Below are 27348 nucleotides of genomic sequence, written 5' to 3' on the forward strand. Positions count from 1 at the left end.
TTAATTATTTGTGTCACCCTGAAAATGGAAATATTCTTTTTCCTACTCACAATTGAGTTAAATGAAAATTCAGATTCTGTCCCTTTGCTGTAATTCCTTGATGATATAACATTATCTCATGGCACAAGAGGTACGTAACAGTAGAAATACTTTAGACAATTTACTGGAATTTTGTTTCAGTTACTGAGGTAGAAATTGGCCATGTATTTTTCCACTAAAAGATACAAAAATTCATCTAAATGTATGGACTCAAAGACATACATTTTTCTCATCAGCTGTTTAATCATAATTTCCAATCCAAAGACTGTATAGAAATTCTCTCCTTGATGTGTGTTTTTTATTTACCATGTCTTACCACTGGTGAGAATGTTTCAAAGTAACACTGTAAAACACACTGAGAAAGCAGGATGGACTGTGTCACAAACAGTTAATACGGCTATTAAGATAAGTTTTCTGGTTTCTAAAGAAAAGGTACTTTAGCATACAGTGTGAGTCTCAGAAATAACTCTGACCATTAAGTAAACATTAAAATTTTAATAAATAACATACATGAAAAACAAACATTTTTTAAAAATTACCTTATACCTAATAAAATAATTTCTCTGATGAAGATTTTAGTTGGATTCGTCTTGGCATTGTTCATTTATATAAAATGTTTGCACTGCATTTATTCTGTTGAAATTCCACCTTTTTGGAATCACACGAGATGAAACCAACACAACTACAATATTGTCCCTTCTTGAAATGCTTCTATCCACCTGTAAGAGAAATTTGTTAGGTTTGTAAAATGAAGTCAATCCAACATATGGTAAGACAATACTATAGACCACAGCTATTCCCTTGGATCCAATTACTCTAACAGTATATTTAAGATCTTTTCTATAGCAAACGAGAATTCTGTATGTATGAAACTACCCTTTATCTGGTAACTTGGACCAAAATTTGGCCTGAAGAGTGCATCTCTTTTTTTAATGGTCAATTTAAAATGCAAATGGCATATAAGTTATACCATAATAAATAAAAAGATTTTTTTAAGTTTTCTTTAAAATTAACACATTTTAATATTCTATAATGTGAAAGTATAGTAACCCATTTGATATTAATAAACTCAAAGAAATTTATAAATTAGCCTGTATTAATTCTAAATAACAAGTAAGCTGATTCTTTTCATCCAACTACATTCAACTCTCTTGAAGGGATTTCTATCTTGTCAACTACATAAGGAAAAGATACATATTCAAAAGTTCAACAGCTTGTTCATGAACACAAATGAAAATGACGAGAAATATAATATCTAAAGAATTGTAGGCAATTACTATTTTATCCAAATAACTGTTTTTTAAAGAAAAAATAGCCGTGTCATAATTTTAAATTATTCTTCAGTACCCTTCGATTAACAGCTATATGTGGTTGGAAATCCTAATACAGACTGAAAAAAAAGGCTTATAGAATATTTGTAATATAGTATCTGATTATTATTGAGGGGGAACATGTTTAATTCTGATACATTAGTTGTAACTACCTTAATAAAAGACAAGCCTTACTTAAAGCATTCTTTTAGATTTGCCTGTACTTTGAGAGCCTAGTGAGAAAACATGAGGACCATTTAGTGAAAGTAAAAATGCATATTATGTGAGGCCAAAATAAAAATCTAGTGAAAGGGAGGTGAACTGAATTGTTTTGTTCACAGAGGACCTCAATTTCACAGAGATACTCTTCTCTATGTTAAGCAATCTCATGACATCTAAATAAATATTCTTGTTGGAATTTTGAAGAGACTATTTCAACCACTTCCATCTAAAATGATATACATTTCCTTCTACTCAGTCACTGGGAATAATATAGGAGACTCTTAATGTGTTTGACCTTCTCCCCAAAGGTGTAAGTTAGCAAGCAGCTGTTTAAGCTCCTGCCATTCCATGGCATGACTGACTCACAGGATTGCCAAAATCCCAGAATGTTTCAAGAGAAAATTCTTCACCTCATTGGAGGAGAGGTCAAATACCTCCGTGTCCCGTCCTTTCAGCAAAGCAGCTTCATGCTGCTTCCTCGGAGGTCATGTGTACACAAAATATTTTGGACAGAACTACCTATTTTCTTTTCCTCTCTGCTTCCTGAAAATATTCCAGATCCTCTTGCCTATCTTTAAAACAATTCTAAAGAGTTTGAATAATATGTTAAATCTTTCTAAATGGGATTTCTGATTTACATTCTTTGTTGATCCCATGCATGGAAGTAGGTTATTTTTTAAATCAATCATTTAAAGTAACAATTTGAAATCTCATGTATGGGGAAAAAAAAGGCTAAATTACTTACTTCTGAGCCGAGTGAGCATCATCTGCTTTGAATACATAAAACAGCATGTTTTTGTGTAGTAACTGAAACACTCTAGACTCTGAATTCTCATCTTTGACTTGAGTCACTGTGAATCCTAGTAAAGGTTGACTCTCCAAAGCTGCCACGTCCTAAATTTACAAAGACACAAAGGAAGATGGACTTTTAAAATGATAAAAAATTCAGACCTGCAACTTTTTATCTGCAAAGCTCTAATTTAATTTCAAACAAACACACATATATGAAACAACGGTAATTCTAGCAACTAATTCACTTTTCATTTATTCAACAATATTTATTGGGCCACCCCCTCCCCACCCATCAGACAGACACTTCAGTAGACAGTTTTCAATGTGCTCATATTCACTGATTTCACGTTATTTCCCTACAACCATGGGAAGTAATTACATTACTTTCATTTTATGGATGCAAAAAACACAGGTCAGAAAGGTGACATACTCCAGTGTCACCAAACTTCTGCCTTTAGTGAGGGTAGTCACATGATATCCCCCAAACTTAACATTTTAACACTATGGAAAATTCCTAACATCTTTGAGTATCTTTAGGTACAAAACAAGGACACTGTTCATGTCAAAAACAACTATACTATCTCCCCCTCTCAAAGCAAAGCAAAACCAAAAATGTAGACAAATAGACTAGGCAAACATTAATTATTTCTAGGTGGCACTATAAAACAAGACTCCAAATTATTCATGTTTCCATTTCAGATCTTACCTCACTTGCAGCGTATGTATATAATACTTTATTTTTTATGACGAACCACAAGTGTTTCCAAGGTTTTTTATTGCCCTTTGATCTGTACAAGTAGCCACTCATAGAGGAATCTTCTGTGTTTGCTGATACCTAAATAAGCAAACCCCATACACAGTTTAATCGTTTTTAGACAAAACCAAAATTTTAAATAACAAAATTGTTTTTGATCATTGATGCTGAAAGCAATAACCATAAAAATATCATGTTTAAGAATGAAACTAAAAAAAAAAAGAATGAAACTGTTTATATTTAAAATCTGCTACTGTACAGACTGAATATTGCCATTACCACGAGCATAAAATCCTTCCTTTTGGAAGCAATTCCAGGATTTTACCTGGTTTACCGGTGCTTGGATGTATAGGTTTCTTAGTGGGTTCCACTATGTTTTCTGAGTTCCCAGGAGATGAATAATAATTTCAAATGACAAAAAGGCCTTTTTAAAGGTGTGTTTTGGGGACAGTATATGTTGTTTACTGCTCTCATTTAGGGGTGTTAGGGAAAATTACTTAAACCTTTAACTTTGTTTCTGAGATAACTTTGGATTTCTACAAATTATATCAACAGATAAGTAAACAGGAAATTCTATTTTTGGAGCAAGGGGGTCATGCAGCTTGTAGAAATCTTAGTTCCCTGGAAAGGGATCAAACCCCTGCTCCCTGCATTGGGAACTCAGAGTTTTAATCACTGGACTGCCAGCAAAGTCTCAAGTGGAAAATTTATATCTAATGTTAAATTAGAATGTCTGTTAAGTGCAAGTAAATCTGTATACAGAAATAACATCCTATATAAGACTACCGAGTAATTAAAAAAAAGGAAAACTACAACACTTACATTCAAAGGAGGTTTCTCTTAAATTGCAGTTACATTGTGATATTACTGATACTATGTACTTAGGTTAAGTGTTACTATCATTGCCCAAAATATTCTGTACATTGCTCTTTGAGAATATTTTACAATTAATTTAATAGCCATATAAGACTAATCACAATACTGAATTGCCGGGAGCCAACACACGAGACCCTACCCCTAAAAAGGCCATAGGGGAGAAAACCTGACGGGCAAGGAGAATCAGGTTTTCAGGGGTTTCGAAAAAGTCAGCTCATGAGACCCTACCCCTAACAAGGCCGTAAGGGAGAAAACCTGATGGGCAAGGCGAATCAGGTTTTCAGGGGTTTTTCGAAAAGGCCAGCTCATGAGATCCCACCCATGACAAGGTCACGAGGAGAAAGCCTCACAGGCAAGGCAGATCAGGTTTCCAGGGATTTCGGAAAGCTGCCCCCGGCTCTCACCAAAAGATGATATCTGTCTTTCTGATGCCTGCCTCAATGGACTACTCCCTAATTTCTTTGACACAGGCAGGAAGGCCTTCCCCATCTCTTCCCAAATAAGAATCAATTTAGAACTTTAATCAATAAGTTTCCCAGGTGGTGGTATTTTATGAGATTATTTAGGGTGGAAAAGAGTGTTTTAATTTAAAACTCCTTTACTGGTAGTTTTGTTAACCAAATGCATTTATGCGCTTGGTACTAATATGCATGATTGCTTATAATATCCTAATCATAAAATAGCATAAAAAACCTGATTATATAAAAGCCCTAATAGATATAGAGCCCTTTTAAGGGGTAAAGGAGTCCTATTGGAAAACATAAGAAAATTATTCTATAGGTGGTTATTGGGTTGTGATTTGCTTGCTATGTTTTGCTTGCTGTATTTTTGCCTTTAATGTGCTAAGGTTGTGTTATAAAAACCATTGTTAATATAGTTAAAGATCTAGGGAAATAAGAACTTAGCCCTAGTGTGGTAACAATGAGATGGTTGTTAATTGTCAGCCAGGAGTACTAGGCAGAAGCTGCCTCACTGAAGCCGCAGAGTCTGTATGGGGTAAACTTCTTAGATAAATGCAACTGACAACTTTTTCAGAAGGATTAATTTTTGTATTAACAAGAATATGCTTCTACTCTGTACTATTGCCCTATGAGACTGCTACCTTTCAGTTAAGGTCACCATAGAAACAGAAAATAGGTTTACAATCACCTGACCTGCAAAAGTGTTGATAGGCCCCAAGGCCAGAAGATAATGTACAAGACCCTCATAAACAAAGAAGTATGCAGAAAACACCCTGGTTTCGTGAAGGACAAGCTGACGTAATGTTAAACTATCTTCCCCTTAGAAATGTACTAACTTAGGGTATAAAAGCTATAGTAAAAAATAAAGCATTGCCAGACTTTTCCAGACTCTCTGCAGCCCCGTCTGATCATTCTCTCTCTCTCTTTCTCTCTCTCTCTTTCTCTCTCTCTCCCTCGCAGACTTGGCCCTATCAAGGCTAGTCTCACGTCTCTCTCTCTCTCGCAGACGCCGTTCATCCTGAGGGTACCCCCTGGATCCTGCCGAGGCTGGACCCCGGCACTGAATAATCATACATAGTCCTCTATTATCTTTTGAAAAGAAAATTTAAAAAATAAAAGAAAAATTAGTGTTAAACCAGCTTAATCACCTAATTGATTCACAAAACTTTCATTCTAATGATTTATTTAAAAATATAAATGAAATTTTCAATTCAAGAGACACAGTCTGTCATTACTGAGGGTACTGAAGTTTCGAATGTATGCAATTCTAAAAGATGAATTTCTAAAAATGTACTGAACATCAATGGAATACGAAAAAAGTTTCCAATTCCTTAAAAAGTTAAACATAGGATTATTATATGGTCAAGCAATTTCACTCCCAGTTATATAACCAAGACAAATGGAAACATAAGTCCACATGGAAATCTGTATACCAATATTTTATATCAGCATTATTCACAATAGCCAAAATGTGGAAACCCGTGTCCATCAACAGATAAGTGGCCAAATTGTGATATATATCTAAAAAGGAGTAGTATTCAGACACAAAAAAGAAAGTGCTGATACATGCTGTAACTTGGCTGAACCTTAGAAACATTGCGCTAAGTGAAAGAAGCCAAACATTCAGGATCATATTGCATGACTCCTTTTACATGACAGATCCTGAACAAACGAATACAGAGAGCAGATTCCTGGTTGCCGGGGGAGAGGGTGGGGAACGGTTATTTAACACACACAGGGTGTTCTTATGAGGTGATGAAAGAGCTTTGAAACTGAGGCGATACAGCAGTCACACACCACTGTGAAAACACCAAACACCACTGAATTGTAGATCTTTAAACAGTTAACTGCATGCTATGTGGATTTCACCCCTGTTTAAAACAAAAGACCAAAAAACACAGGTTTCCAAGGAGATTACTATGACTTGTATAGAGCTTAACTGGCAAAACTAATTTCCCCTGTGTGGTCACACAGGAGCAAAGCAAGGGTTTTCAAACTTCAGGAGACATACACCTGAATCACTGAGAATGCTTGGGCCCAAGAATCTGCATTTCGAGTAAGTTCCATGGTGGTTCTGCTGCCACTCTGGAGGACACTGTGAGAACCAGCAGAGTCAGAGGAGAAAGCAGAGGTTTGAAAGTGGAAGGCCCGTTTGCGTGGTTGGGTAGAAAGATGTACAAAAGAAGACTGGAATAAGGTTGAGTCTAGTCTATAGACCATAGTTTGTGTAGCCAAAACCTCTGCTGAGTTCTGACTAAAGAGGGGAGCACGTGTCAGAATTATATTTATAAACAGTGACATCAACGTGGAGAAGTGAAAAATTATAAGGAACTGAAAATTACTTCATTGGTTAAAAACTTCAAAGATTTTCAATGTAGACTTAGATTCAGGAACTGCGTGACAGAAGAAAAAGAGTTGAGAGGTATTCACTTAGCTGGCTTATCCAGTTCCACATGGAACTTGGCAAATGGAACTGTAAATCCTATTCTTACTATTTCATGAGCCTGGCTATAAATCACTTCCTAGAGTTTCAACAGTCATGAGGAAATGTGCTCAACTTTACATAAGGAACATGATCTTGGTCAAATTTTTAGAGTTCCTTTCTTCCACTTTTCATGATAGAACACCTCCACAGCAAATAAGCAAGAGAACAAAATTTAAAACGCTACTTTCCGGGGCACAAAACCAATTAATAAACTAACCAAAATAGGAGTGACTAGAAAGTAAGGACTATTTGATCTCTTGACATTGGCTGATTAACACTTGAGTTTGAGGAAATGGGACAGGATATCAGTGATGCCTATGGATATGCTCCAGGGGCAGGTCAAGCTTTGTAGGTTATTAAAACTTAAATTTTTTTCTGTTAAGTTGAAGGAAGAACAACCTACTATCAGTAAACAACCTATTATATCAGTTGTATATAACCTACTAATGCCTAAAAAAAAATAAGCCATGCAGATGAGTAAATGCTAACAAAATGCCCCCAATAGTTTATAGACTTTTTCCCTCTGATAAGGGGTCTCCTCAAAGTAATTTTAAAAATTAACACGAGTCCAAGTTATCTTTACTTTCTATCACTGCTATAAAATGCTTTCCAAACCTTTCAACAGTCATTTTCTAAATGACTCAGGTCATAAGGGAGATAAGGGAGGCCTCAGCCACATTCATCTTCAGTATTAAAATGCATGTCTTAACAGTGGTGGGAAATGACATCTTCCTTTATGAGAGAAAAACTAAAGTACTATCTGGGTATGAATAATTCAGCCTCTATCAAGTTGCAAGTTTAATGGAAACACTTACTTCTTTAAGAGCAGCTGGGATTTTTTTCTGTTTCCTCCCTGATGGAATACTATGTAAGACTGATGATAAGGCGCTGGAAGGAGATTTGTGATTTCCAGGGGATCCAAACTTAGGAGAGTGCTGGTGATCTAAAACAAACCAGGTACACTTATGGAACCAACGGTAAACATTCTGCAATTCAATTTAACCCAAGTCAATAAACACTGCTGCGCAAAATATCCATGGAAGGATACTTAAGAAACTTGTGTCACTGAGGCCCCTGGGAAAGGAAGCCAAACGGGTGGAAGTTGAGTGGGAGGAAGACTTTCCACTGTCTATTTTTCACTTTTTTCAACTGCAAACCATATGAAAGAATTGGCCCTTTATGCCTTTAGAATTCTGAAACATGTTCATGTACTACCAACTTAAAAAACTAAATTGAAAAAACTTCTCTCTTAACTTAAAAACAAAAAACTAATAACATCATTCAGTATCTAAATACATGACCAAATAACATTACAATGAATAAAATTTTCGAAAAGAGATTATGAAGCAAGAGGAGGCAGTAATTAATTTTGACTGCAGAGGTTCAAAGAAAGCTGGGAAAAGAATGAGAGTTTTGAGTTGGCATCAAGGTATAAGAAGGAGTCTGGCAAGCAAAAAAGAGGAGGAAGAACACTTCAAGAAGAAAAGTCAGCATAAGCAAAAGCACAGAGATATGAAATTAGATCATCTATTTGGAGGTGAAGCTGGAAAAAAGAGGACTGGTTCTAAGGACTGTCTTTTAGGCAGTGGGAAATCAAAAGCCTTCTGGGCTGAGAAGTAGACTCAATTTAGAAAACTAAATCTGACAGCAGGAAAGGGGAAGGATTTGCAAGAGAAAACCTGTTAGGAAATTAGGACAGTAGTCCAGATGAAAGATAAGGAAGGCTTTGTTAGGGTGGAGATGAAGAAGTCAAGAGCATGACAGATTTTTCAAAGATAAATTTGACAAGATTCATTGACCAAATGGGTGACAAAAAGAGTATTCAACAATGGATTTTGAATGTTTGAGCTGATATTAGATACTCAGAGAACAAAGGCAGGAACATAAGGCTGGCAGAAGATCAGGTGAATATTTCTTTTTGGAAAATGTGTACAGAAAATAACAGACAATTCCTCTATTAATGTTTGGATTTTGAAATAGCATGTCATTCAGTTTTATTCACTTAGACATTCTCATCTGCTAATAAAAGGCTATTCTTCATCTCCAAGTTTCAAAACAAACTTTTAACTTCTTAAAAGTTTAGATCCTCTTAAGTTTCAGGAATTTTAACTAAAGGATCTTTTCTCAAAATGTAGACCTGAGCTACATTCATCTTAACTGGAAGAATGGATACTTGCAGGCAGATATAGCTCATTTTGTAGCTGGTAAAAAGCTACACATTTAGATGTAGAATAAAACCTCACACATCAGTCCAAGTAATTAGAATAAGACTAACAAAGTGCCACTTGGTATGTTTTCATAGAGAACTACTTGATTGATTGGTAAAAATGATTTGTAATACACACAGATGTGAAACTAGAAACTTGAAAATTACTTAGAAGCTAAAGTTACCTTGTAACTGTTCTAAGTATTTCATCCTGTGATTATACTTCTACAACTAGAATCCTTAGCAAAACCCTTTTCAGAATAAAAATAAGTTTTAATCCAACCTTTCCTGGAATCATCATAAAATATGAGTGAAGAAAGTTTAACTACCCAGTGCTATGTGACATCTAGAGGGGTGGGAAATGGGAGGGAGGCACCAGAGGGAGGGGACATATGTATACCTACGGCTGATTCATGTTGATGTGTGGCAGTAACTGACACAATACTATAAAGTAATTATCCTCCAATTAAAAATAAAAAAATTTTTTAAAAAGAAAGAAAAAGAAAGCTTAACTAGGTTAAGAAAGCAAGATACTTAATATTTTGAGATAAGTATCACCAATTATATTGCTAATGGGCCCTATGACGATTCTTCTAGAAGGTTTTTTGCAAGAATCTGGGGCATAAAGGAATTTTCAGTTAAATCTGTACTTATACATTACCTAATTTCTGCAGTTCTTGGAAACAGTGTTCACATACTCTTGCTGGTTGATTTTTCAGGTAATCTAAGCCATACTTATTTGATGAACAAGCTTGGCATACAATCTGCAAACACATTGGAATTATTTCATTTCATTTAGAATAACCTTTGTATCTAAACCATCAGTTACAATTTATAGCCCAGTCTACTTTTCAAAACCTGTTCATAGTCATTGAGTCTCAATAACAACTCAGCAGAGGTATGTAGGGAACTCACACACAATAGCACATTTAAGAGGCCACAGATTATCACTGATTGCTTATGACAGATAATAACATACTAATGGAGTTAACAGGTGCAAAATGTTTAGAACACTGCCTGGTGGGTAGTAAGTCCTGTATTAGCTGTACCATCATCACTGCCATTGCCATCATCACTACTGCAACCATGAATACCTCTGTTGTACCTCTTCCTAGTGTCTGGCCTGTATTAAATGCTCTCTAAATAACGTCCATTAAATCTTTACAGTAACTCTCTGATTTCATTGTTACTATGCACATTTTACTGATAACGTTATGAAAACTTAGAAACATCACAAATGGTAACTTCAATACTGAAAGTTTCCTCCTGTTAAGAATGTAGTATTGGGACAAATGTAGTTTCAATAATTACCTATAAATGTGAGCATCTATTTAATTGTCAATTTGTTAGTTTTTTTTTTTTTAATGAACATGTTCTATTATTGACATCCTAAAGTAATCTTGGGGTAGAAGGAGTAAGTTCCCTAACAAGATTGCCTCATGCTAAATGTTTAGGGGGGGATACCAGCCATGAGTCAGTATCTCTCCCCTCCCTACCCTACAATGGTTCACAAGGGGAAATACACTTCTTCACCATGTACAGCATGGAGCTATTGAAAATCACAAGGGAAGGGTTGTGATTCTTTCCAACCTTTCCGCAGGCCCGGCAGTGATGTCGTCTCCAGGTCAGAGTAAATTCACTGGTGCAGATCATACACATGGTGGCCCTGGTATCAGGAATCCAGATGGGGGCCTTAGATCCAAGAGGACTAACCTCGTCTTTATTTTCTGAGTCAGCCTGTAGAAGAGTGACTTCTGATTATTTCTAGGCACACTGCCTGCTACAGCTCAAACCTTTTTATTTCGCACTGGCAGCTCACAATGCTGATGGTATCATTAAGGATGTGGATGACACAGGAACAGTCGTACTTTTCATCTTCTCAGGATGTTAAGATTAGCTACATTCCAACAATCCTCTAGTGCAAAACTGTATTACCATTCCTGGTGGTAGTGCAATGAGAGCTGATTAGTTCCTTCCTCAAATGACACTGCTGTGTTTTCTACAGTGAGGTTTTATAACCAGAAAAAATATGAATGCACTATATGCTATCCTAGACTTGTAGGGAGACATTAATAGAATAAACATTTAGGCTCTGAAATTATGCACATACCCAATCCTTCTGTGAAGCATACGCTGCTTTTCCAAACCCCTGGGAAAAGTTTCTTTAAGGTGAAAATGGTTTGAAATGCACTTAAAAAACACATGAAGGAAAAGACAATACCTCATCAAGACTCCGACTAGGACAGAATGTGATTCTTTTCTTGGCATACTCTTCTATTGACCTGGAAATGGCTTCGAGCCATTCATCCCTTTCTGGGGCAGAACTGTTGGGGGCAAAAGAGGTTCTATCAGGCAGATGTCAGCTCTTATTCTTTGCCTTTTTCTTACTTTTTTTTCCTTCTGCCATGGCAACAGATTCCACCACCCTCCAACAATGTGAGTCACAGGCAACAACTTGGAGGTTTCTGGGCGCAAATAACCAGTGGGCATATAAAGAACACATGGCATTTTAGCAAACACAACACTTTTCTTCTTTCCAAAGACACCACTTTCTAAAACTGAATGGCTTTTGAAGTCTCCAAAATTTGGAGGTATTTTTGTTCAATTTAAGGGCTATTCATGCAATTAATAATTATGATTACTTATATAACCAAGGAGCTTCCTGAGATATAATCCTAGATTTTAAAAATATTCCAAGGAATCAAGTTTCAAATCCAAATTTACAACACAATACTAAATATTTTTAGGTTACTAAATACTCTAGAAAGGGCACTAGAGTAAAGGAAGCATATTTTTGGTGTCATTAACAGAAGCTGAAGGCGTGGTTAATAAGGGAGAGAGCCTTCAGTGGTTGTTAGGGCTCCTCTACTAATTCAGTCCATCACATTTTCTATTCTTACCCTCAGTTCATCAGGAAGTGTGTGACTCAGATATAGATAGAAATGGGCCAAACGGGGGGATAGACTGCTCAGAAAAAATGCATTCTTGTTCTACGTTTTTGCAAAGAGGCCCTCTAAAAAAATTCTATGGTAACTGAGAAACATCACTGGTATCAGTGCATTTGTTTTGCAAACTCAGGAGGGGAGACACATTTTAGGTGTGTGTGTGTATGTGTGTATCTTTGTAGAGATAAAGAGAATTTAATAGTAAATGTAAAATTTTATCATAATAAAAATCCATTATAATAATGGGAATGTTACTGTGTTAGAAAATGTGCATTTTCTTATTTTTAAGAGAGGCATACTCAAGTATGCAGGAGTAAAATGACCTGATATTTGCCATTTGTTTTAAAGTACTTTTAGAAAAAAGGAAAATCTGTGGCAGAACCTTGGTAATTTTTTGAGTCTTAGTGACCAAACATGCAGGTTCGTTGTAGTCCTCATTCTAAGTATGTAACTTTCAAGTAATTACTTTAAAAGGAAAAATTCCATCATAAAAAATTATACAATTAGGCATATTTTGATGAATTCAGAGCACATCAAGGAGATACTTTAACCTACCCCACCATAATCATTCTCAGAAATGAACCTCCCAACTAAATGGCTTCAATACCATTTAGAAAACACATTCATACAGATATTAAAAGGAAGGCACCCAATTTACAAATAAAAATTTAAAACTAGTATATATTTCAAAGTTTCATTATATATCAAAATCAAAATAAAATAGAAATAGCCCCTGTATCTCTAAACCAAACAAAACCCACCTCAGTTACCTCTACTATTCCACCATCACTGTCCCAACTAGCTGCCGCTAATTTAACATTTACCACATATCAGCCAACTGTGCTGAATGCTCTCTGTGCAAATGCCATCACACCTCATATCCTCTGAGGAATATCTCTTTTCCCCCATCCCAATTTCACACACCATCTCCATCTATAGAAAAGCAATGTGAAGATTTGAACCGTTAGATAATTTGCTTTAGATAATATGATGCTCAGGATGCTCAAGTGCTCAGTCATGTCTGACTCTCTGTGACCCCACGGACTGGAGCTCACCAGGCTCCTCTGTCCATAGGATTCTCCAGACAAAAATACTGGAATGGGTTGCCATTTGCTTCCCAACGGATCTTCCCGACCTAGGGATCAAACCCATATGTCAACTTGCATCGGCAGACAGATTCTATACCACTGCATCACTTGCAATGCCTTAGATAACAGGCTGCTTTATTAAATGGTGACTTGGTATCAGACCCAAGTGTGGCTAAGGATGGAACCCTTCACCACCAGGTCATCCCTAGCCTCTGTTCCTGTTCTCTGAAGAGTTATGCTATGAGAACAGGGCCCAGATTCTGGGTAAACATTCATAAAATATTACTGTCCCCCCCTGCCTTCTCTCCTTCCCCAGCTTTTCACTGGAAAAGGTAACAAAGCAGAGAGGCAGATGGCTAATTTGAGGATTGCTGTCTGATTTTTCCGGAGCCCTGGAAGCATGTGGAATGTGATTCGACTGTAAATCATGTCACATATGCTGTTCTTTCATTTAATTATTCCTGGCTTTTTCTTGTGTGGGCTTCTGCCAAAACAATGTTTATCAGCTCTTGATAAAACATGTCTCAGAGACCACACACATTTGCCTCGAGCATCAAGTGTAGACATTTTAGCCCTGCTTTTGTGACATGGTTAAAAGAAGAATCAGCATCTTCCTCCTATGAAAACACAGTTAAGCCAAGTACTCTTTTCTTTATGGAATGTGAACATTACCCGAAAGCAGATTTGCATCAACAAGCACCTTTCCTCCACTGATTGGAAAGAATTTCTAAGGGAAAAAGTTCTCCAATAGGAGGGATTTCTGGTGTGCTAGACCTGACGCACTATGACCTTCTTGTGTTACTGTGGGATGCTACTCTGGGGTCCAAAGGGCCCATCATTTCAGTTCACTTGAATAACATTTACTGGGAGCCTTCTATGGGCCAGGTACGATGCTGTGAACTGGGCACAAAAGTACACTTCACGTCCAAGTGCTGACACCCAACTGAGGTGAGACCCTAGAACAAGTAATTACCATGTAATACAGGAAGGGGAAAGTAGATAAGTAACGCAGAAATAGTAAACTACCTCACGTGGGTAGCAGCGAAGGCTTTGCAGAGGTGACGACTGACGTGCGACTGAAGAATTACAGGATTTAACAGGGACTCTGTGGGCTCCCTGTGCACCCCCAGTCAGGCTGCGACCTTTGGTCATCACCTCTAAACGGATGACTCCCCGGCACATGCCTCCAGTCCAGTCTCCCTCTGACATCCAGCTCCTGGCATAAACCACCCCCGTGCTGACCGAGGATTTACAGGCGCCTCTCGTTCACTCTGCACCTGTGTGCCTGTGCGACCCCACGGACTGGAGCCCACCAGGATCCTCTGTCCATGGCATTTTCCAGGCAAGAATACAGGAGTGGGCTGCCATTTCCTCCTCCAGGGGCTCTTCCAAACTCACATCTGAACCTAAACTCCTGCTTTCTCCCCAAAGCTCCCAGTTACCTACCACAGCAACCTGATACACTGTCCAGGCTAGACTCAATCTTACTGCCACTCTCATTTCCTCTGTCCCATTACTCATCTCCTTCAGTTCCCTCTCAAACTATTCTCCACAGAGTAACTAGATATTCTTTTGAAAATGCCAATATGATCACATCATCCCTTTGTATAAACCTTTCAGTGATTTCCTGTGGCTCTTAGGCTAAAGACCAAAATCCACAAGACGGTTCTGCATAATTCTTCTCCCTGTCCCTTCAGGTTTATCTCGGGTCACTCTCCCTCTCATTTGCTGTGTCCAAGATACAGGGGCTTTTCAGTTCTCTGAACACGCCATGCCACCTTCCACCTCAGGATCTTCATACACACAACTCCTACTGGCCAAGAGGCTCCTCCTTTTCTCTTTGCCGAGCTATCCAACTCCTACTTACCCTTCATAACTCAACAGACACAGGACTTGTGGGAGGCTATCCCTAACTGCCCTTTCTCCATCAAATCTAACTGCAGGCTGGACCTCAGTCTAACCATAGTCCAGACCTCACCATCGACAGCCTCCTCCCTGGTCTTCCAGCTTCTACTCTAGTCTCTGGTGGTCTGTTTGCTACAGAGCAGACAGTGTGCTTTTTTAAAAATGAAAAATGAGGCCACACCAATTCTTGGCTTAAAACCTTTGGACAGTTTCCCATCACACTTAAAAATTCAATGATCTTACTAGATCAGTCGAGGAGCCAGATCTGAAAACACACAACATCTAGGCAACCAAAGAAAGACTGACTGTCATTTTCTGAATTGTTTATTTTTTAATAAACAGAATATTTGTTTATCAAAGCACATTTTAGTTAGAAAACTTAAGTGCAATTGAAAACTTAACGTCCCTATAAGCATTTCCTCTTTGGATCTTTGAAAATAAATTTCTTGATTTTAAGAACCAAGCTGAAGTATTCGCCAGGAACCTGATATACAGGGACTTGATGTTCTTTGCATTTTTTGTACTAATTCAAGAAAGAAAGAAAAGAAAGGGGAAAAATCACACAGCTTCAGGTGGTCAAACTTTTTTTCACTTTCTTTAAAAAAAAAAAAAATTTGGCTGCACTGCTCAGCTCATGGGAACTTAGTTCCCTGACGGGGTACTGAACCTGGGCCTTGGGCAGTGAAAACGTGGAGTCCTAACCTCTGAGCCAGCAGGCAAGTCCCCTACTTTCACATTTTAAATACTGATCTGGAGGATGCTTCAAGTCCTCCCTCCCTTGACAGAGCTCTGCCTGCTCTAGCCAGGAGCTGGGAAGCACGTGACAAATCCAGAATACAAGAATTTGTCTTCTCCCATCATCCTGAGATTTAGTATCAGCCAGCAGTGGCCTTTCTATTTCAGAAGAGTGACATGACCCACGGAGCTGCTCCCGTGGTCTGATTTGGGAAGTCAGCACATTTGGTCTGAGGCCTTGACATCCATGGACATAGGCAATTTTAGTACAGTTAAAAATATGAATTTTAGTGTCAGATTCAAATTTCAGCTCCACTGGCTCTGCTACTTAATAGCTGGTTGACTTTTTTCACCATAAAATGGTTAATTCACCTAAAAACTTTATTGTGAAGATTTTACGAATTAATATACAGAAAGTACTCAGGATAGTCCCGAGCACAAAGTAAGCACCATGTACGGGTTTGCGGCTATTTTGATTACATCAAAGGTGAAGTCTGACAGCCAGCCAGACTTGTTATCCAGATGTGGCAATAGAGTAAGCTGGGGCTGTTGGTGTCTCTCCCTTCACCAGTCAAATCCTGCCACACATCCACTCCTGACACTTAGCCAAACCTGAATAATGTACCTGTATGACTCATACAGTTTCAGGCTTCCTCAGCACTTGATTTACATTATGGTCATATATTTTGCTGTACACATAAATCACTGTAGGTTTCTATTGGAGACAATGTGGCATTATAATAACAACAGATTTAAAACCAAAAAAAGTTCTATTCATATCCTGACTTTGCCAGCAAGGCAGCCTTAAGAAAACAACTCATTTTTTTCTGTACTTGGTCTTCCTCACTTTTATGACACCTACCTCAACAGATTTGTTATGACCTTGGACTGTTAAACGAAAACTTCCTTGTAAAACATAAAGCGCTAGATGCTTTTATTTTATTTATTTATTTATTGTGCTAGACGTTTTTAAAACATTACATATCACTGTAGCAGGATTTGAAATATCCACTTCAAAAATAATGATTGGCAAAGCACTTCTTAGCATTATTACTGCATACAGAGGAACATGTTAATATTTGTGCTCCTAGCATGCTACTGCATCAACTCTCAGACATTCTCCCTACATGGTAAATCAAGAGTAAACTGCATGGGGGACTCCCCTGATGGTCCAGTGGCTAAAACTCCTCATTCCCAATGCTGAGGGGGGGGGATCTCGTTCCTCTGGTAAGGGAACTAGATCCCAAATGTCGCAATTAAGACCTGGAGCAGTCAAATAAATTACTAAAAATAAATTTAAAAAAGAAAAAGTAATCTGCATGATATTAGGAGAGAAAAGAAGGGGGAAAAATAAATCTAGTTGTTAACCTAAATGTGAAAAATGTTGCAGGTATCTGAGCCTGTAATACTGGCAAATGTTTATACGTAATTGTAAAATGTACCTGGCTGAGAGGATGAAGGAACGTTCTACACTTTCGATCTTAAGTTCATTCTGATACGCTTCTTGGGTGGGTTTTCTGACCTGGAAGAAAGCAAAACGAACTGAGCAGACACATCCGATGGAAAACCTCATCTCTGATGTGCAGTTAAAACTGTCCAATGCCCTTGCTGCTGACACCCACCCCCAACCTTCATATCCAGGTTGATCTACATTCCTCTCCCTCATCTGCTCTATGCTCCAGATGAATTTAAACACCCACATACTCAAAGGACCAACTTTCCCACCTTCAGGCCTTTGCTCACACTATTCCCTCTACCAAGAATGCCTTTCCCCACATCTCTGTGTGGCCAGATGTGACCTACTCTGTTAAGATTCTTGGCTCTTCCTCCAAAAAGACTTCCTCAAGTCTCCCCTCTTTTCTCCCTGCCAACTATCCCTCCACCACGTCCCATGAAAAGCTATATGGTCTTTATCTTCTGAGCTCCCACAAACTTTGTGCCTTTATAGTGATTAGTTATTACCATCTACTTTATAGGTGTTGACATGCAGTGTATTTGCTTCCCCACTAGTTGCTAAACTCATGGGGGTTTACAGCAAAGGTGGAGACAAAAGAATCCTGTTTCAATTCATCTTTGTATTTTTCACTAAGTCATTAACACGTTTTGTTTATAGCAGTTCTCAGGAAATATCTTGTAACTAAATTAATATATGAGGGAAAAAATGAATAAGTGAACACACGAACAGGAATACATGGAGACAGAAGAGAGAAGGATTATGAGAAGATGATCATTGTAGGGATTTTTCTCTAAATACATCTGGGTTAAAAAAGTTATATATATCTTCTAACAGATGCACAGACCTTCATTCCAGCCAGTGACAGCATGTTGTTCAGTTTGTACATCCCAGACTGTACTGGTGTTGTATACAACAGGGCATCATTAAACTGAAAGTAGAAACACGTCATAGGACAAAGTAAAGCAAGAAATTTTAGCTACAAAGATATTGGTAAGACACAGGAATAAAGGAACAACATTACCTCTTTGCTTCAAACTCTCTCAATAAAATACTTAGATTCTGCTTATAAAATAAGAACCACCTAGAATGTTCTATTAGAATATTACTAGAAGGCAATTTCTGGAAAATGCGCGTTCTTTCCGAGCTCTATAAGAAATTTGACATTTTCTGAATTCTAAATCCCACTAAGGAACTATAATCTGCCAAAACAAAACACTGACAGAATCAATTTTTCCAAATCAGAGATGAAATAAACTAGATTCAAAAAGGAAGTAAATTTCTAGTTATGCACCATACAAGACTTTGTTTCCTATACTTGACATGCAAATAAGCACTCCAGACAGTCAAATATCCCACTAAAACTGCTATTTGAATGTGCCAAGCTTATCTGGCCTGAACAAAGGTCTCCTTTCACTAAGCAATTACCCCTGCCTTGGGCTCAACAGCAACACACATGGCCACTCACCAGGAAAAACATTCGGGGCTGCATGACTTTCCGAGATAACTTCATCAGAATTCCTTCTTTGAGAAAAACCTGATTCATCCAAACGAACACCCATTTAGTACCATCACAACTACAATATATGTATACATGTAATTTCCTTTTCAACCTTCTTTACCCAGATTTTTTGTGTGGAGGCTGAGTGGCATAGTTTCCTTGTAGCTTTTTACAGCCATGGTTTCTTTTAAAACCCTTAAAGTCATTTAGGAATTGGATAAGCCAGCAGAATTCTATAAAGCCAATATTGACCCCAGGGGTACCATGTGGTCTAAAATGTAATTGACTGAGTGTGTACTTCATCCCCAGGCTGAGCCAACATCCTGACAATTGCACTTTGTAAATTTCCAGAATTCATTTCCTCCTTCACTTTTGTGCTCCAGGAAGAGCATCAGAACACCAATAATTTCCCCCCTCCTCTCAAAATTCACTCTTACATTAACGATTTGAAATGAAATTGCCTTTAAAGCTGTGTGAGGTCAGCTAGTATTACACAATAAAATGAGCCTATTTAATCAGATACTCTGTGGGGTCCATTGCCATTCTCCTAATTGAATTGGACTTCCTGTTACTGTGACTTAAATCATGCATGTTTTGAAAGGATAGAATGAATGCAGTTAATCCAGATTGGGTCACTGAAGACTAACAATAACAAAAAACCCATTTTCATAACTCAAATGAAAATAGCTACAAATGGTGACTAAATCCATTGTATTAAGCTTGCAAAAAGGCAATCTAAAAACACTTACCCGTCCAGGCTGAACTATTTCATGGTGTCCATTTAAGCTGTACTGAATTTGCATAAGTTTCTGGAAGTTGTCCTACAGAAAGGGAATGAAGAGCATATGAAGGCATAAGCTCCCAGGTACAACAGTACAACAGCCACTGAAATGAAGATACTTACTCCTTGCTTCATGGTGTCATTGGCGTGGTTGGCTACCTCTATAACAACCGCAAGGGCATCTAAAATATGTAGGAACAGAAGGGGCATTTGATCACTATCATTACCAATGAAATGCAACACCGAGCAACTCCAGGTAACAAGACGACTAGTGGAAGAGCTCAGTTAACTGTGAGTGGGCAGAAATATGCATGGTGAAGTTCCATGAGCGCTAAACCAAGGAAAAGCAGGCAAGAACAGTACTTATGAAAAGAAATGAGCCAAAGACAGACTCTGAAGACACATTACAGGGAATTCCCTGGCAGTCCAATGGTTAGGACTTCTACTACAGGGAGTATGGGTTCAACCTCTGATTAGGGAGCCAAGATCCCATAACCATGCAGCCTGACCAAAAACAAAAAAAGACACTTTCTAGACCATGCATATCAATAGTTAGGAAGTCAGGATTGTTTTGCGCTGAGATTTGTGCTGAGTCTACAAGGATATGAATAAGATTTAACTGGAAGCTGAGGACCATTCCAGGATAAACTGCCTTGACAGACAAGGATCCTGGGATAGGAAACCAGAATTATGAGAACCTTCGATTTAAGAAGGTCAGGGCTTAGCTGTCTTCTCTTAGTCTGATCCCAAGAGGGAAAAAAGCCACATGGGAGCACTCTGTATCTTAGGAAATTACACACATTATTTTGTGAGTTGGGTTACTGAGCCTCACCTGTGTTTTATTCTTTTTATTAACATCTTGCCTTTATCAATGTTTCTGAACATCTCAGTCTTACCATTTTCATTATACATATAAAGGAGAAAGTGTCCCTTGTCTCCTTCTGGGCCATGGCTGTTCTCAATACAAGACAGCAGTACTCCCCGAGGGAAGGCCTGAGTATGTGTAAGGTCACTTTTGTTCATCACAAAGATGGGGAGGTCCACTGGCCTTCAGTGGGAAGGAGTGAGGGATGTTAAATATCCAGCAACGCTAATTAGCAAATCCACACAAAGAGTCATCCCGTATGATGGCAGCACTTTCACAGAGAAAAACTGGTAGAGTGGTAAAGAGGGAAGCATACTCCCCTGAGCCTGCTGTGGCAGTGACAGTAATTACCAATGAAAGGAATATTTTTTAAAAAAAGACCAATTTCTGGAAAGGGTTTGAGGTTTTTTTTGGTCCAGTTACTATACCTACTGGGATTCCCTGATGGCTCAGATGGTAAGAATATGCCAGTAATGCAGGAGGATCCAGGTTTGATCCATGGATTGGAAAGACCCCCTGGAGAAGGGAATGGCTACCCACTCCAGCATTCTTGCCTGGAGAATTCCATGGACAGAGGAGGCTGCTGGGCTACAGTCCACGGGGTCACAAAGAGTTGGACATGACTGAGGGACTAACTATACCTTCCAAGGGATACTCTTTCTGGTATCAACCCTGGAGGTTTCTGTAGCCTTTAAATATACTTTTGGACTTTCCTGGCAGTACAGTGAATAAGAATCCACCTGCTAACGCAGGGAACATGGACTCGAGCCCTGACCTGGGAAGATTCCACACGCCGCAAAGCAGTAAGCCCATGGGCCACCACTCCTGAGCCCATATACTGCAGGTACCGGAGCCTGAGCACCTAGAGCCTGCGCCCTGCAACAGGAGAAGCCGCCCCAATGAGCAGCCTGCTCACCGCAACAAACAGCAGCTCTGCTCACCGCAACTAGAGGAAGCCCACTCACAGCAACGAAGACACAGTGCAACCAAAAATAAATTTGTCAGCATCACCTTTATTAAAGGAAAGCAGTATCTTCTTATAGAGACTCCAACCACATAGCAGAATTTACTGCAGTTGGCACTCCTCATGGTAGACATCAAGAGGTGAGCCTGGACACATTCCCTGCTTTCTGACCTGCCTGAACTCCTAGTGGACAGGTACAAAGGCTTTAAGATTTAACGAATGGATGGAGTACAAAAGCTGCTGCTATTTGGTCACCTGGCCTCCAGGCTCTGACTTCTCCCACCCATTCTGCAATCCTACTTTTCCCATGTCATCCCTTTACAAGGCCCGGTGTGACTCTGTTCCTTTAACGCTTCTGCTTACCTTCCAAAGCTGTATTATCAAGAGTCTCATTTTCCCTCACCCTTGGGCAATCTCATCACTGTACTGCATTGCCTCTGACCGTACAGTACATGTCACTGTTCACTGCTCATTCTAAGTCACGTCTTCACTGAAGTGTGTAATTTCCTTTAAACAAGCTCCTTAATCTCTGCCCTGCATCTGTTTTACTGGCAAAATGGAGCTAATGATGGACTTTCTTTGAAGGCAGAAGCCCTGGGACAGATGTTTTCTTGAGGCCTGATCTGTTCAAATCTGTCTAAAATATTTATCTTCCTGATGTCCACTCTTCCTCTAGTCCACCATCTCCAGTCAATTCATCTCTGGTTCCACTTTCCTCTAAGCAGAACTTTGCCTCTTCAATTCTCACACTTTGTTCCCTCTTTCAAATGATTCTATACAGCTCACTGCATTCTTACTTTAAAGCTATCTGCTTTGTTCTTTACCTAAAGGGTATCACAGGCTTCCTTCTTCAACTAAATTAGTTCACCAAAGACAAGAGGCATGTTCTAGCCCCACTCCAATCTTTTCCTTTAAAAAAGCACCCTTTAAAGCATAACCCTTGTGAATAGAAGATGTTAGAGAAAAAGAAGTAAAATGATTCATAGAATGAATAAGAATCTCTACAACATGGGTTAAAGACCTTTCAGCTTTGTAATCTGATAATGCAAAGGAGGATGCACAAGAACGTGATAAAAATTCATAAGATGAATGGAGTGGAGATGGATTTGTCTAGGGTGTTTCTGTAGATTAGAACGAGAAATATACCTATGACATTTAAAAGACGTAGTTTGGGAGTAAATAGAAAAAAACACTACTATCCCAAATGGAATTAAATCCTTGTGTGTGTGTGTGAAAGAGAGAGAGAAAGAGGGAGAGAGATAGACATACTTGCACGCACACATGTGCATGCACACACACACACAGAGTGGATTATCTCATGAATATCAATGAATCCCTTGTATTGTACTGGATTATTTCCCTTAAGTACTACTGCAGTAAGGGGTGGAAGGATGGCAAAGCTAATGCCCATCTTTAAACAGTCCCAGAATAATAGATTATTTTAGACCTTACCTCTAATTTGTATAGTTTGGTCACTTCATGGACTCATGATTTTAAAGCCTGAAAGGACGTTGCAGATTCACTGGTTCAATCTCTGCTTTCGAAAGTGATGTACATTTAGTGAAGGTGAACGCACCCTGGTACAGACAGACTGAGCCCAGAAGGACGAAGCTTCCTGACCACACGCTATCCTGGGACCACCCTTTCAGGATGCTGGCTCCCATGGCTGCCTGACCATGGGCATCTTTGGTCCCTATAATTTCACCTGCATCCAGGCCACTACCACTTTATCTGGTTCTATCTTCATCTGCCCAAAATAAGGTTTAAAAAGGCTTCTTATGAATAAAACACAGTTTTGTATATGGGTTTTGTTACATTTTTACTTTCTAGGTCCAAATGAATGTAACATTAAAAAGTTCTAACACATGAGACCACAGAAATCATTTACCTTGAGTGTCTTTGTAATCTTCAGAGTCTTCTAAGAGATTTTTCAAATAATCTAGAAAAGGAAAAAATATATATATAGTATTTAGTACAATAAAGCACTAAGGAAAAAAAGATTAGTCAGCCTTATTAGTCAGACAAATAAGTCAGCCTTATTGGTTAATATACACATTCATTCTGGTTGTGCTAACTTTCTAAAAATGAAAGAAAAAAGCCCTGGGGTCAATTTGAAATTAGGACACAGAATCAGAGCTAAGCAAGAGCCTAGAGGTTGCACTGGTGATTTTAGAGATGAGTAATCGGGCTACTGAGGACACGTCTCACCCAAGTAATCCCACCTCTTTGTGGCAGAGCCAGGATCAGAACCCAGGTCTGCTGATGACCAGCTCAACACTTTTACTCCAACACACAGGAAATACCTTAATCCCAAGATCAGATGTACGTCTAATTCCAAAATTCAAGCATTAATATATTGAAAGCCTAAGGGACTCAGATTCATCAATCTTAAGAGTCTAATAATGGCCAGAATACATACCAAAAAAATGCAATATGCGTGTCTAGACCAGTGGTTCTCAAATGGGGGTGACTTTGCCCCCCTGCAAGACATTTGAAAATGACTGAAGATATTTCTGATTATTACAACTGGGTGAAAGGGGACACCGCCGGCATTGAGGGGTTAGAGGCCAGAGATGCTGCTAAACATCTTCCAAATGCACAGGATCGTCCTAGTGTCAACATGAGGACATTGTCAACAGAGCTGCAGTGAAGAAACCCTGGTTGGGATGAAGGTGGTCTGTAAATGAGCAACATGGTACACAGCAGCTCTTGCAACACAAAATAAATTAAGGCAATAGGCTATATTTAATAAGTCTTTAACACCAAGGAATATTGCTGGATTTCAAAGTGACACTTGCTTCTCTGTTGAGAAATGCTGGATAACTTAACCATCAAATTAAAACAAATCCCATTTCCTATAATTTCAAGACCCCACTACATGGTCCCTGTTGACTGTTCTGGTTTTCTTTCTTGCTACTGCCTTACACCAGCCTTTGGTTCTTATTAAAGTTTGATTCTGCACAATTTCTTAAACACTTCCTATGTGTTCCCTGGCTCTATACTTTTTGTCTTTAATGCGCCCTTCTTCTGGATCCTTTCTCTGTCTCTGCATATAAAAATTCTACTCATAATTCATCAAGGCTCATCTCAAATTCCTCCTCCCCTACCAAACTTTCCATTTGAAAGAAACATTCTTTCCCTTTGAATAATACATAACACAGCAGTTACTCACTGTATGCCTTCTACCATTTTGTTTTTCATTAGATTCAAGGCTCCTTGTGGGCAGGGCCTGCCCACACCTGATATCATCTTTCTGTCTCTCACACCACTTAGCCAGAGACTTGGCATACAAGGGACAAGAAATACTTAATGAATTTTTTAAAGATGATTTTTTTCATATAGGATTTTGCCTTAGTTTAGGGAAAAGGCAATAAAAGCTAAAATCAATCCTAATTCCTGTGGGAGCTGGGAAATGGAAAGAGGTAAGGCATATTAAAAGACCGAATGCATTTTATCAGATCCAGTCTCCACTACAAGATACTGTAGATGACATTAAGCCTCTGTGAGCCACAGCACAGGTTCTATTTTGCCAGAGACCATCACACTACTTGCACTCCCCAGGTGGCGCTTGTGGTAAAGAACATGCCTGCCAATGCAGGAGATGTAAGAAATGCAGTTCCGATCCCTGGGTCAGGGAGATCTCCTGGAGAAGGGCATGGTAACCCACTCCCATATTCTGGCCTGGAGAATCCCATGAACAGAGGAGCCTGGCAGGTTACAGTCCATGGGGTTGCAAAGAGTCAGACACGATTGAAGTGAGTTAGTACCATGCAATCTCCACTTAGCAATATTATGGAACAAATATAATTTCATCCCATGGATTTATGAAGTCATGCTCAAAAAGGCACAAAGAGAAACTTGGACATTGGTGCCAGCTTTTCAAACTTAATAGATGACATAATCACACACACCCAACTGTTGAAACTATACGTCTCTGAGACACTGATCCAAGAACCTATGTGAGTCTAGACATGCACATTGTAACTACTCAGCCCTGGCATAAGTCATGGTGAGATACTGTGGGAGATGGCATTAAGCTTCTGTGAGCCACAGCAGAGGTTATCTCGCCAGAGGCCATCACAAGCAACTTAGATCTAAAACTAATCCGAACACACATTGGAGAGCATTCTTCCAACCAAATAAGAAAATCTCCAAAACTAACAAAATATATTGACTGTACATTATACTTAGCCTCATCTAGGGTTCAAAAATGAACTCAATCTCACTCTGCCCCCACTCAGAATGCATTCCCTGTATAAGTCATCTTTTGTGAATTCAAATATTTAACTTTTTAATGAGAGTGACAGGGTTAGGAAGAAAAACATACTCTTCTTAGGCTACCTCATTAATCAAAAGGGATATTCCTTTAAGCCTGGGGGAGCAGAAGAGTGCAGAAATGAAAGCAGATTTACCTAAACATCAGATTCACAGCAAGTTCCTATTTTGTCTTTGATTCTTGTTCTTTAATACAGAAATATATCTATGCAAACTAAGACATTTCTCTAAACCAAAAGAGGTCACTGGAAGTTGTCCATATTAGGAAATCCTGACCTCAGAATCACTATGCTGAGCCTGATAAGCTTCTGAGTTGCATTTTCTTCTCTTGTACTCAAATTCAGCTACTGCTCGCCAACCTAAACTTTTAGGAACAAAGTGGAAAGACAGAAATTGGCTGAGCAAAAACCCCACCATGAAGCTGTTGCAAAATCATACTATTAATCAAAGAGATAATGGGGTTAGGTTTACTTTCCTTGCCAATTAAAAAAAAAAACAAAACCTTAAAACTCAACTTTCAAAATTCAGCTTTCCAAAAGTGAATTTTAGAATTTCAACTTTCTAATATATTCATCTGTATTTTCAGGTTATCTCATTGTAATACATTTTCCTTTTGAGAACTTTTACCTTTTCTAGGAAGACCCAACCATGATTCCCTCAGTTAAGAATCACTCCATGCCTTAACTACAGAATGAGCAGGAGACTGATCACCCTCTGAGTCAGATGGAAGGAGCAATGAAATCATCAGCTGTCCCAGTGACTGTCATAACCCAGGTGAAACACAGGAAGGGAGACCAGACAGACACGCCTGCATTGGTCATATGCAACTGTTCACTACATATCATTTAGGTCCTAATATCCTGCTGGCCACTTGATGCAAATAACTGACTCATTTGAAAAGACCCTGATGGCTGGGGAAGATTGAAGGTGGGAGGAGAAGGGGACGACAGAGGATGAGATGGTTGGATGGCATCACCAACTCAATGGACATGAATTTGAGTAAGTTCCAGGAGTTGGTGATGGTCAGGGAAGTCTGGCATGTTGCAGTCCATGGAGTCGCAAAGAGTTGGACATGACTGAGTGACTGAACTGATCCTGCTGGAGATCATTTTAAAAAATGAGAACACAGGAGTCATCTCGATTTGCCATGTTGGATTTACAGTATTCCATGACTTTCTCGTTTTCAACAAACCAAACAAAACATTTCTCAAAACTTCAGTAATAAAAATGCCTCAAATGCTATTGAAGTTATTTATGTCCAAGAAAAACAGGCTGGTGAGGTAAAGAGGAGAGTGAAAAAGTTGGCTTAAAGCTCAACATTCAGGAAACTAAGATCATGGCATCTGGTTCCATCACTTCATGGGAAATAGATGGGGAGACAGTGGAAACAGTGTCAGACTTTTGGGGGGGGGGCTCCAAAATCACTGCAAATGGTGATTGCAGCAATGAAATTAAAAGACGCTTACTCCTTGGAAGGAAAGTTATGACCAACCTAGACAGCATATTATAAAGCAGAGACATTACTTTGCCAACAAAGGTCCGTCTAGTCAAGGCTATGGTTTTTCCAGTGGTCATGTATAGATGTGAGAGCTGGACTGTTCTGAAGAAAGCTGAGTGCCGAAAAATTGATGCTTTTGAACTGTGGTGTTGGAGAAGACTCTTGATGGTCCCTTGGACTGCAAGGAGATCCA

At 38.8% G+C, this 27348-nt stretch overlaps 1 protein-coding gene across 2 annotated transcripts in view; it reads right to left on the reverse strand.

Annotated features, from left to right (window-relative positions):
- Window positions 1-519: 519 nt before the first annotated feature.
- The window catches only part of FGD6 (FYVE, RhoGEF and PH domain containing 6), a 111470-nt gene continuing 84641 nt past the window's right edge, over window positions 520-27348 (reverse strand). For both annotated transcript variants that reach the window (XM_065934235.1, XM_065934234.1), the window contains exons 9-21: window positions 23271-23321; window positions 19677-19735; window positions 19522-19593; window positions 18740-18808; window positions 18119-18202; window positions 17261-17340; window positions 11367-11469; window positions 10736-10882; window positions 9807-9909; window positions 7755-7882; window positions 3070-3198; window positions 2317-2465; window positions 520-758 (exon numbers count right to left, since the gene is read on the reverse strand). In XM_065934235.1, coding sequence (XP_065790307.1) covers window positions 722-758; window positions 2317-2465; window positions 3070-3198; window positions 7755-7882; window positions 9807-9909; window positions 10736-10882; window positions 11367-11469; window positions 17261-17340; window positions 18119-18202; window positions 18740-18808; window positions 19522-19593; window positions 19677-19735; window positions 23271-23321 — 1211 coding nt within the window. In that variant the 3' untranslated portion in view covers window positions 520-721. The remainder of the gene's footprint in view (window positions 759-2316; window positions 2466-3069; window positions 3199-7754; window positions 7883-9806; window positions 9910-10735; window positions 10883-11366; window positions 11470-17260; window positions 17341-18118; window positions 18203-18739; window positions 18809-19521; window positions 19594-19676; window positions 19736-23270; window positions 23322-27348) is intronic.

The sequence above is a fragment of the Muntiacus reevesi genome, chromosome 4 (genome assembly GCF_963930625.1).
Source record: "Muntiacus reevesi chromosome 4, mMunRee1.1, whole genome shotgun sequence".
NCBI classification, from domain to species: Eukaryota; Metazoa; Chordata; class Mammalia; order Artiodactyla; family Cervidae; genus Muntiacus; species Muntiacus reevesi.